Raw genomic sequence first — 13,309 nt, forward strand, 5'->3', positions numbered from 1 at the left:
GTAAGTTTATAGTTTAATATCAAATTTTTCATATCACGATTATTCTACAAATGCTTTATAAATACATAAAAATTGTTTTTGTTATATTAAGTCTTTTGTACAAATTACTTTCCAGAAAATAAACCTCAAACGATTATTTCTGTTTGTAAAGTGTTAATTTTATCAATTTATAGTCTTTTTAAAATTTAAATATATATAAAAGTACTTTTTTATATTTTTAGATACAAAATAACAAGTATGTCATATCGTTTTCAACCTAATTTGCAACAATTTGTAGTTTCATTTTAAAAAAATTGTAGTAATTTAATATTACTGAGAATTTTCCTTAAATAGGGTGATATTATTCTTTTTTTCTCAGATTTATATCTATTAACCCATACATAAATGTTTATTATATCCTTTGCAAACTTATTTAACCAATAAGACTTTTTACCTTAGACCGTGATAAAATGTTTAGTTTTATTTTATTTTTATACGGAATATTCTTTTTATGAAATTAAACCTTCAGTTAGAATTTAATATAAACATTTTTTGAATAAATAGAGTTATATACACAATTATAGAAAAAAAACTTAAAATTTTATTTCTATTTACATAAGCACATACACTTCTTCTTTAGAAGTGAAAACTATTTAAAACTAGAATGTAAAATATCTTATTGAAGTGTACTTAAAAGTTTAAGCAAGACGAGTAACACTTGTATTCATTTTATTTTCATATCATTTTAAAGTACTTTTAAGTTTAAGTAAATATAAGCAACACTTATTAAATTCTTGGAATTTGTATGACACTAGAACACAGATGCTTTATTAAATTTTTCACACATTTTTTTCAGGTTTATTTATACTTGTAATATATTTGTTCTTTATTAAAAAACTTGGTTCTTTTTTTGTCTGCTAATTTTTTGTTAGTTAATGTAAAAACTTATGTGAAAAAAGAACAAACGTGTTGTTTGAAATGTTACATATTTAAACTAACTTTTATAATTCATATACATCAAGCTTATTTCTCTTCAAACTAAAAATATTATCCTGTTTAATATAGAAATTTGCTTTTTAAACTTTAAAATTTTTGATTATTTTTTCATGTATTTTAAATCATCTTAAAGTAAGTATATTACTTAAAACTCAAATAAAATTAAACTTAATCGAAAACTATCAGTGTTTCCAAGAAAAAACTTTTTGAAAATTATAAAAGTTTTAGACACATTGAAACACATTTAAAAGGAGTGATTTTGCTTCTAAATATAAACCGATTTTATTCGCCTCATTTCAAAATACAATAAAAACATTGTAAGCGTTCCATAAATAAAAAGAATGCGTCGTTACTTTCTGTTTAAATTAATTTAAATATTTTACGGTAAAACTATTTTAATGCTTATAAGGTTTTCCAATAAATTTTTGTTTTAAAACTTAATATTTTAGAAAAAAACGTTTAAATTCAGGTGCTTTAAACTGTATAAAAAACTTTTATTATTAATTAACAAGATTAAGTTCAGTCAAAAAAAATTAAAGTAAACTTATTTAAAACCTTGTAAACTTTTAAGTTAATAGTTTAAGTTAAGTTTAATTTTAACCATCTGTTTAATGATGGTATTTTACAGAAATTAAAAGATTAATTCAAACTTTAAATTCTGTCATTTGTCTTAATAATTAATAATAAATAAACTTGATGGTATGTTTATACTTAAACCACTGTTTTAATAAAAAGTATATAATAATATTAATAGTTACGAAGCACGTATTAATATTTGGTATATATTTCAATTTTGACTATTAAGTAAACAATAGTTTTACGGACGAACAACTTCTTCACATATTTGTGACGTCATAATAAATTGTCATAAAAATTTTCATTAAATTTGACATTTACAAAAATGATAAATTATTAGCTTTTGAGTGATTGATATAAAATGCTTTTAACTATCTTGCTGATAAAACTACAATTTCCGTAATATAAAAAATATAATATAATTTTTTAGTATTTTATGATAAAATTAAGTCAAAATATTTTAAATAATTTACAATTTTTTAACTGCAGAAAAAATTAAAATGAGGAATAAAACTCGTTTATTATAATACAGAAGTGTTAGAAAACGTGAATATTAAAAATTAATAAACTTGTACACTACTATACATAGGCAATATGCTAGTTTTAAAATAAATTTATAAAAAAATTATGCGTTTTCTTATATAATAAAGTAGTTTATCAACTTAATTAGTCTTATTTGTTTTAACTTTATTGGTTTGTATAGTAGTATTTATTTACCTCAACTACAGTTTTTATTTTGGCCTTAAATTAAGTTAGATGTTAAGTTATTAGCAATAAATTGGTACATTAAATCATGTAAACATCTTTCGTTACATTAAGTTAGATGTAAGTTTTAAAAATAAATACGTGTGGTTTAAATCCAAGTTATTTTAAACACTAAACTTAATTACACAATAAACATTCATAAATTCTATTTTAAAACATTAGCGGTTTTAACATAATTGAGGAAGTTGATTTAGATTATTTTAAAATAAAAGAAAACAAAATTATTCTTTTGTTAAAAATATAATTATGTAGTTGTTAAGTTATTTAAACCTAAACATTATTAAGAAGTTTATCGTTATATAGTTTTTAATTTTTTACTAACGTTTCTCAACGTATTAACCGAATGAATGACAATATATAAATTATAACTATATAAACACCCAAATCATATAAGTATTGAAAAACCTACGAAAATATAGAGTAATTACCTTTTAAAACTTTTATAACACCATTAACAAGTAGTAAAAGTAGTACTTAAACTTAAAACACTTACTAAAATTAAAATAAAATAATTTATTTAAATAATCAACTAACATTAAAGCTAGTCGATTTATTTAACCATTGTACCACCAAAGCTCTTTTTACTTGCATAAAAGCAATATTTTTCAAATCAACTAACATTAAAAACTATGTTTTGAAATAAATAATCAACCAACATTGAAACTAGAAGATTTATTCAACCATTGGACCACCATAGCTCTTTTAATTGGCATTCCTTTTTGGCGAATTGGTCCTTTCTTATCATCTGCTAAATTCATGTCATCCTGTGTAAATAAAAAAAGTATTAAATTATATACTAAAGTTTTAGTTAACTTTACTATTTATTAAATAACTAGTTGGTATTTATAGTCATTAAAAACATTTAAAGTATTAACAAGTTGATTTTTTTTTCACATTTGCTAGTTATTATTTTTTAATACACAAATACATAAATAAAAATAATTTTAAATAGTAAAAACTATGAAAAATACTACAAGTAATTGAATATGTAAATGTTGTAAGAAGGAGATTATGATAAGATAAAAACTGTTTCTTTGTTGAACAATTTAAAGCATGCATAATTTATTATGCCAATTTTGTCATTTTAAAATTTTTCAACAAACAAAAACAAATTTAAATATATATTGTATTTCCTATGCTTGATATTTTGAAAACTATCCTAGATATTTTGATAACTAGGAAACAGTTTTAATATTTCAATACAATTATTAAAGTTATAAATATGTTTATTTTTTAAACTATTTACTGTGCATTCTTTTTTTATAACATTAAATACTTGCATTTGTATATGTTTACTGCTAAAATAAAATAAAAAATATTTGTAAAAAGATAGTTTTATATATTCAATTTAACTTCTTGTCCATACGTGTCAGAATAAAATACTGTTGAAAGCTATTTCTCAATTTAATGACTTTAGTTAAACAAAAAGTTATAATATTTCCTTTTATTATAAACATACTTTTTTTTCATGGATAAGGGTAAGCAACACAAAATCAAAAACCTCTTGCTTGCAATGTATTTTTCAGCTTAGTACTATCTTGTACAAAATTAAAAAAAAAATTAAGCTTTTTAAATGATCTAAAGTGCTTGTTAAATTATTTTATTTTACATATTTTACTTTTAAGCATTAAAAAATATAAACAGGATAACTTTCTAAAATATGCTGCCTGAAATTTACTTTCAAACAGGTCCAGCAACCAAAAAGCTTTTTAGGCAAGTTTTGAAAGATTCAAATTGTTATCAAACAAACCAGCATTTTTTCAAACAGCATGTTGATCTCCCCATCAGCCAGCTTCTCGGCAACCTGTCCCGGCATTTTGTGGTCACCATGGTGATAAGGATGGTTGCCATGGTGATGGTCATCAGTCACGCTTGGTTGTTTCGACGGGGGCTTCTTTTCCTTTTTGCTTTTACCTTTGCTGAACTGTTTGAATTTATTTTGATATTTATTTTGCTGAACTGTAAATCATTGATTGCATTATTGCACTTTGCTTTTTCACAAATTTTAAGTATTAATATAATAAATTAAATTTTAATTTATTAAACTTGTACAACTTTAAAAACTTAAGGGCTATAGGGGAAGGTCCAATATTTTTTAAGAAAATTAACATTATTTTCAAATAATAGCTTTAAGTATGTCATAGAAGCCAGTTTTTACAGAACGATTAAATTCTAATATTACTTTAGAAGATATAGTAGTTTAAGAATTAAGTTATATCTTATATCCATATGTTTTTTTTTTATTTTTAAACTTGACCCTTCTAAAAGAAACATATTGAACTTATTTAAGTTAGCCAGTACCTTTATATCTCAAAAACTATTTTGAAGTTTAAAAAACTATAAAAACAACTACTAGCTAATTTTAAGATTTTCATAATGAGATCAACTAGTAAAAATTTCCTTAACCCCCTATGCCCTTAAACTTATACTCTATTTGAAGTTTTTATAAAACTGAATACCAAAATAAAAACTACATACTGAACACATAAAAAAAATTATAATATTATAAAAGTCTTAATATATGATTAACTTATTTGCTTTAGCACATATAAATACATAACTATAAAAATTGAAATACATTTCTTTTTTTGATTGTCTCTTAACGTGGTGTACAAAAGATATGGCCTAAATAATAAATATATACAATTTTAAAGTTTTAAAGAATTAACTAATAAATAAATAAATGAAAACTCTAGTAAGTAAACTCAAAAGCGTAATTTATTTTAGTTTTTGAAATTTTATCTTACCTGTAATATTACATACAAAAATAATTAACTGCATTTGAAATACTAATTTTTCTTTATCTGTAGAATAGAAGTATAAAAAAAAAATAAAACAAAAATTTTGTAGCAATAACAATATTGTTTTTCTAGAATATCTATTAAAAACTAATTTAAAAAACTAACCATTTTTGACATTTGTTTTTTCTTTTTTGAGTTTCCTCCTTATTTTCATTAAATACAAATATTCATGCAAAACTTATAAAATACCAGGCTGTAAAAATTATATTGAAAAACTTATTGTAATACCAAAATCATAACTACTTTTAAAGATAACCAGGTTGTAGAAAAAACAATTTTTTTTTTATTCTTATACCTGCAAGTATTAATATGAAGTTAGTAAAGACTTTTCAAATAAAAGTCTGTTAACAAATGAAGAAAAAATAAAACCATATACTACTGTTTACGGTGAAAATTATTTACAGCAAAGAACATTGTACATTTACCTTATTTTTTAACAAGACTACAAATAAAACTAGTCTGTTGTTTACTAATGAAAGTCGTAAACTGAATATTCCTTTTTTTAGTACAAAATATTTGTTTGTTTAGCAACTTTTTAAAATGTCATCAAACATTTTAATTACAGATGCAATGTCAATGGTAATAAATTATAACTGAAACTTTTAAAAATGTAAAATTTTACATACATACACACTTGAAGATTTAAGAAATTTTTTCAATTACTGCAACATTGCTGTCCAAAAGATCAATAGTTTATTGAATAACTTATATGTAGTATAACAAAAAAAAATTCTAATTATAATGCTATGATTAACCTTTACCAAACTTTGCTAAAAAAACTTTAATTGTGAATTCATACAATTAAATTCACTTTTCTTTGTTCTAATTTAATATTAAAAACAAAAAACAACCTAAAATGATTAATAACTGAATATATTATTAAATTTCAGAAACAATTAACTAGTTAAGTTTTATGAAAAGTTTCGATCTATCAAAAAAATGTTAGTAATTCTTTTGAAAGACTTTGAAAGGAAATAATAATTGTCATAAAATAAAAAATAAAACTAACCAATAAATGTTAACTGTTAAAAGATAGTTTTATTCGTTTTGCTACATTTATATTAATTACAACGTTTTGTAAAAAAATACTTTTCTAAATTAAACTAAACAATATACACCGATTTAAATAAGAAACATCAAAACTAAAATATTTGAGGTTTATAACACGAAAGTAGAAACCTTTAAGCATTTAAAATAGTCCATTTAAAGAAAAGAAAGTGTTAGTATTAAAAACTAATCTAATATGCTAAGACTTTGTTCTACAGTATATGTTACTTAGTAGTTTTATTGTTTATAAATTAGTGAACAATTATAGCTGTGCTAATACACAAAAGAACCAAAACATCTAAGTTTAAAAAAAACCTTTAATACTTGATAACAAAGATAGTTAAGTTTTAATAGTTTTACTTAATATACAAACTTTTACTTTTGATAATTAACTAGTTATAATCTTTTAAAAAACTAAAATACTGCTTACTATATTTAGTAAAGATTGAAAGTTTTATTTTAAATAATAACTAAAAAAAACTGATATTTCCAATGTTAATTTATTTAATGTAAAAATAATAAGAAAAAAAGTTTTAAGCTATAAGCTGTTTTGTTATTACATTACAAAACGTTTATTTAAATTTATAACTAGAGTAAAATGTTCCTAATGAAATTAATACAACTAAAATTAACTCCCCTTGTCCTTTAGCAGCAACTATTCAAAAAATTTAAGCAATGCATATTATACAATTTACTAGCTGAATATAAAAATAAACTTTTCCAAAATAAAAGCTACTTAATCTCCAGACAGTAAGAAAGTAAATATTTAGAAATGTTTTATTAGAATTAGCACAAAAACAGTACTACAAGAGATTATAAATTTTCTAAAAACATTTTTAATTATCTAAAACATAATCAAAGTATTTAAAAAGATGTAAATAAATTGATATTGACAATAACTAATTTAATTAAAACTAAATTTAGAATTGTAGACTTTGCATACATTTTATTGCAACATTGATTGCATGTGTTTTAATAATATCTTTGTATAAAAACAACTAAAAACAAACAATAACTCATTAATTAACTTTTTATTACTTAGCTGATTTTTATAGCATATATGTGGCAATTGCACAATACTAAATACTTTATATAATCTTTTTGATATGGTATATAAAAAAGTTAAACACAAATAAAAGTTACACAAAGTTCACTTTAAATTTATTTTTTGATTTAGTACATACTCAGTCAGTTTTTAGCAAAATTAAACTTTACCTTTTACTAAACTCAAATGAACAAACCTGTAAAAAGGTTTTAATATGATTTTTAGTGTCAGAAAGCAAGACATTTTTTTGATAAAAAAATTTAAGAACTTAACAAATAAAATTATTGTTTAATAGCATAACAAGACAGTTTCCATTATAACTAAGGTTTATTTAGAATTATACACAATTAAGTTTCACACTTATTCATGTGTGAAAATCTTTATTAATATGAATGCTTATTTCTATAATCCTCTTTTTTAACTGTTTTAATTTTTATTTAAGAAGTTTTCACACATGAATTGGTTGCATAACACCAAAACTTAGCCGTGTATAAGTTTTAACAAAGCTTAATTAAAATTCTATCTTCCCAGTCAAGAAATGAATCACTCAAGAGCAATTCAGTTAAATATATTTTATTACAACACTACTTTAAACACACCAAATAACTTTCCCAGTAATCTAGAAACTAAACTTTAAATACTAGCCATTTTTTGCAAATATCATAAGACTAGTAACCATAAATTTATGTGTCTGAATTAGTATTATAAATCTACATAGAACAAAATTATAACTAGTTGATTAAGTAACAATGTTTGGAAAACACAACTAAATTAATATTTTTCATGTTTTAAAATATAATTGTTATTAAAGTAGTATTTGTGTTAACAAACTGTCTGATTAATATTCTGAGTAAAAACTTTTCAAATACCTAAAACTAAAAGTTTAATTTATATTTATTATTAAAACAAATAAAAAATAATCATCAAACAACTTTTTCTACTATTACATTATTAATCCAATTAAATTATTATACAACCCACTCATGAATACTATACGATCGTTCATCATACTGTGATTGTAAAACTTAACTAAAAAAACTATAACTTAAGCCAAAGAGTCATTTTACAAAACATTGTTATTGGGTCATTTTACTAAAAACTTGTCGTAATAGTTTATTGACCATAATATCATTGTAGTAAACTACTATTGATTTTCAAAAAATGTAGTTTGCAAAAAAGTAGTTTTATAGTTAATTATAAAAAATAAACACTATATTACAGATGATTCTAGTTCAATTTTCATCATTAAAACCACTCACATGTTTTTTTTTCAGAGATAATATTAACTAAAATACTATAAGAGTTAACAAAACATAAAAGATTTACTTTTTTTAATTAAAACTTTATTTAATTTTACTTTTTTAATGCACATAACACAAATGCTGTTTTACTGTATAGCAGTGTCAAAAAATATTTTTAGCAAAAATTTAATAAAAGTTCTTTATGTAAAATACTTGTATTATAAGCTATAAGTTGTTCTTATAAAGTATAAATGTACAATTATTATTTTGATAAATAGCCATAACTTGTGAATAGCTTAGAGGATCTGTGAAATATAAAACTTTTTAATGCCACGTTTATTTGTATAATTTAATTTATTCCTTTTTAAACCTTCAAATTTTTAGATAGAATTTGTTATAAGTTTTAAAACTTTTTAGACATTGTAACATAAATATTATTAAAACTGTACAACACTGTTTTGCTAAGAAAAAAAGTTTGTAGAACAAATTTTCATTTACTTATATAAATTCAAAACAACTAAAAAATAATTTGTCAAAAATAAGTTGAAGAACTAGCCTAATATTGTGTAAAATATTCAAACTAGCCCTAGTTTAAAAAAATTGAAAAGCTTAAGTTTTTCAAAGATTCCAACCTAACATAGATTTTTCTGAGTAGCCTGGTACATCATAGCAAGTTGAGTGAGTTTGAACCTCATCAAATTTACTTTATTTAAGCTACTTAACTTTTATTAACTATATCAAACAAATACTCTCAAACTTAAAAAAACTGTGCATTGCAAAACAATAAAAGATAGTATTTTGTTACAGCTTTATTACTAAGCTTTTAGTTTAAGAACAACTATTTTTTATAGTTTTAGTTTATTTAAAAGTACATCACATATTGAAGTAGGTTAAGATCTAACTACTAAGTATATATTACATAATGAAATGTACACTTTTATCTTTGATTAACAAGATTTTTTTGAATACAGTTATGCACAAAATACTAATTTCAAGAAACAAACAAACAATCCATAATAAATACCATAATTGAAGAGCATCTAGTTTGTTTTTTTATGGTATAGCATAATATATTAAGACTTTAAAATCAATGATTAACTTTTACTCAACTATATGGTAGTATTCTAAATATTTGTTTTAGTAATATTCACTTATTAAATTGTTTAATAAAAAACTTTTTATTGTAACTAAAATGACACAGTATTTAAACTATCAAAACTTATACTGTCTTATACACATAAAAAAATAGATGCCTACCTAATTTACAAAATTTTTTAAGTTTTGTAAAATAAAAGTTTGTTGTATTTTGTGAACAAATCCTAGTATAGTTATGCTAAACATACAAAAATTAAAAATATTGAGCAAATGGTTTTTGATAAAATCTCTTACTATCTTATTCTACTCATCAACCGTTTCAAATTAATCAATGTAAACTTAGGAAAACATTTTAAGCTTAAAATCAAGTCAATGGTAGGTTGACTTTAGTGCACAATTAGTTAGTACTTTTTAGCACTTATTTTTGGTTGTTTATGTTGAGATTTAAACTTTGTGTAAAATTGCTCTATGACAAGCCATCAAGGGTTTTAGATTTTTAAACATTTTTCCCATTTTAAAAAACTAGTAATTTAAGGAGCAGGATTTAAATTACACATGATAAACTTGCTTGACTTTAGCAGAACACTTAATAATCAAAAAGGGAAGGTAATTAATGGTTTGTTACAAAAATAAAAGTCATAGTAGTGATGTTGTCTTAGTAAAAACACTTTTAGACCAATAAACCCTTTAAAAAGCAATTATTTCAAATTTACTCAATTAAAAATTTATAAAATTTGTATACACAAAAAGACAAGTTCAACACAAAACTGAAAACTAAATGAAGGGCATAGGGGGTTGGACACCTTTTTTTGAAATTCGATCTTATATTATATGGTTTTATCTAAGCTACTAGATGCATTTTACAGATTTAAAAAATTCAAAATAACTTTTGAGATATAGCCGGTCAAAGTCAGAGGCAACAATAAGATCCTTATGATAGGCGTAAACTAAAACAGCAAAAATAGACTATTTCACTAAAAATCTATCTTCTCCTACATTTTTTGAGATAAATACCTCAAAATTTCCGAAAAAGTTCCTTGATATATTTAGAAAATTCAGTTAGAAAGAATATTTAAAAAATTAAAATTTTATTTAAAAAATAAACAAAAAAAACTCTTTCCTCCTATGCCCTTAAAGTTGGCATGTGGATTAATTATGACCTCGCATCAAAAATATGAAATATCTTGTCAAATGATCATAAAGCACAACCTATCACACAAGTTGTTGTTCTCTTTCTTTGTCTTCTTCTGCAATAAACTTTATGCAAAAGTCAAGCAAGCTTTGGCATGTGCAATTTTTCCTGCCTCTTTAATGACTAACCTTTGGGGTCTATTTCTGAGAAGCAGTTGCTGTACCTTCCAAGTTTTAAGCCACATATAGCATATAAAAATTCATTGAACAGAACTCACTCGATTTTATCCAAAGATGAACAATAAAAATAACTATCTTTTTTAATTAAAACCCCTTTGTGGCACACAAGTTTAAAATCTCAACACTAAGTGTTGGAAAACTCTGAAGCTCAAGTCAAAACAACTGTTTATGAAGTAGCCATAAAAAGTACACTAACAATACTACTGCTCCAAAACTGTTTACAATCGTTTTAAAGGCAGAACAACATTGGTACCTTTCTTACCTCTACAACAATAAACATTTTTGCAATTGAAGCAAGAAAGTTACATTGTGAGTAATTCTACTTACCTCTTTAAAAGTTAATATTAAATTAACTAAAAATTAAAATATATTTTTTAATTCAAAAAATGTATGGCCTCTTGACGTGGTGGTTCTAAAGATGGCTTTAAAAACTCTGAGTTTAACAAGATTGAAACCTATGGCTGACACATATACAAAAACAATCTTTGTGACACATTGTTTGGTATGTAGCTATATTTATAAATAAGCTTGTAGAATTTTAAATTATTCCTATCTGCATTTATTTTATTATGATTTTTTGTTCTCCATTTTGATTTTAGATCATAAAATTTCAAGTTAAACCTATTTTATTGGGTTGAACAGTTGAAATTATTTCTCCTTACTTTATTCTTTGACCATATTTGTGGTGCGTGTACTGTATCAAATAATGATGTATAAAAATTAATCAAAACTGTGAAAAAATCAAAAAACTACTACAGAACTTCAGAATTGTTGTAAAAACATTGTTCTATTTTAAGGTAGTTTTTTCAATTCATGTGCTTAATTGTTTACAATAGGGATTGCCTAAGGCCTATTTCACTCCACCTATTACTAAAATGGCTTCTGATTCCATTTTCTCAATTGAATTGTGCTATCAGGGTTTTACGGAAACAAAAACTCAACAGAAAATTTTGACCAAGGACTAAAAAAAGTCTCAATAAATTTACAGCGAGTGTGAGTTATTTTTTTTTATAATTTCAAAGTTCAAAACATTTTGTACATAAATTAATGAAAAAATTAGAACTTAGTAGTACTAAATATAAAAACAAGATTAACTTTACTACAAATCGATTTACTGTATTTATCTTAAAACTTAAAGCTTTTTACTCACAATATTTTTGGAAAAGTGTTATATGCACAAACTTTAAAAAAAAAAATTATAAAGATTTTTAATAAAAATTTAAACAGCTGTAACTCTTGAATAAAGTATGTTTTTTTAAACATAAAGCCAGTAGTTTCCTCAAATAAATAACGAGAGAATTAAAAAAAAGTTAAAATTACTTTTTTTGGCAACTTTGGCTTAAACTAACATAAAAGTTTGTATTTACTAGTATTTAGATAACCTACCATAGTATATTATTTCTAAACTCTGAAATTCGCTAATTCCGATTTCCGACCAGTTCTAACCAAAATTTACACAAAAGAGGGTGTAAGATGGAACTCCTTATGTAATTAACAAAAAGTTTAGTAAAATACAAACAGCTTTACTTATGCCTATATTTTATTAAAAATCTGTTTAAATAATGTTGGTGACAAGTTAATGTATTAAAAATTAATGTAAATAACAAAATAATGAAAAGATTAGTTTAACAAACAATAAATAGAATAAAATATTGTTTTTTAGTTTGCCAGCAACTACGGTCTACTTTTTCCAGCTTTAGTAGAAGTAGGAAAACCTAAATGACCAAATTAATTTTATTTTTATAAAGCTAGGAAAGAGTAATTAAAGAAATACAAAGGTTAAAAAAATTTTTTAAAGTAATTGAAACTTTAAAACAAAAAAAATATTAAAGTTTATCATTCAACAACTATATTAAAATAGTTCAATTGTATAAACGACACTTTTTTAACAAAAACTGTTTTTTAATGTTATTGCATTTAAAGCTATATATTTTTTAACAATATTAACGAAGGTTTTTTGAATTTATAAAATGGTTACAGTTTGTGAGAAGACTAAAAATCTATCTAATTGCAGATATATATAAACTTTTAGAAAGTTAGCTAAAGTGACAAATAAAAATTTTAGGGAACTTTAATCAACCCATTACTTTTTATTTATATAGAAAGGGTCGTATTAATTACAAGAATTATATGACGAACTAGACTTGGAAAATAAGTCTACGCACACCGCCTTATTTAAAAAAAAATTATCATAAGATTCAATGTGAAAGCAAAGTTTAAATTTAAATTTTTTGATAAACACTTTACTGAAAACCAAGTTAATAATACGTTTGAAGTATTTGTTATAAAAATATTTTTCAATGAACGACATAAAAAAAAAATTCAAAATATTTTATTCTAGGACCTGGTGCACGAAGAACCTTTCGGACCGAAAGTTTCGGTTATCAAATCGC

General features: G+C 22.9%; 1 protein-coding gene across 2 annotated transcripts in view; it reads right to left on the reverse strand.

Annotated features, from left to right (window-relative positions):
• The window catches only part of LOC145844659 (protein diaphanous homolog 2-like), a 44,133-nt gene extending 38,821 nt beyond the window's left edge, over nucleotides 1-5,312 (reverse strand). For both annotated transcript variants that reach the window (XM_082952062.1, XM_082952063.1), the window contains exons 1-3: nucleotides 5,223-5,312; nucleotides 4,067-4,240; nucleotides 2,973-3,080 (exon numbers count right to left, since the gene is read on the reverse strand). In XM_082952062.1, coding sequence (XP_082808188.1) covers nucleotides 2,973-3,080; nucleotides 4,067-4,240; nucleotides 5,223-5,234 — 294 coding nt within the window. In that variant the 5' untranslated portion in view covers nucleotides 5,235-5,312. The remainder of the gene's footprint in view (nucleotides 1-2,972; nucleotides 3,081-4,066; nucleotides 4,241-5,222) is intronic.
• Nucleotides 5,313-13,309: the final 7,997 nt, after the last annotated feature.

Source organism: Thalia democratica, chromosome 9, assembly GCF_965202585.1.
Source record: "Thalia democratica chromosome 9, ktThaDemo2.hap1.1, whole genome shotgun sequence".
Lineage (NCBI taxonomy): Eukaryota > Metazoa > Chordata > Thaliacea > Salpida > Salpidae > Thalia > Thalia democratica.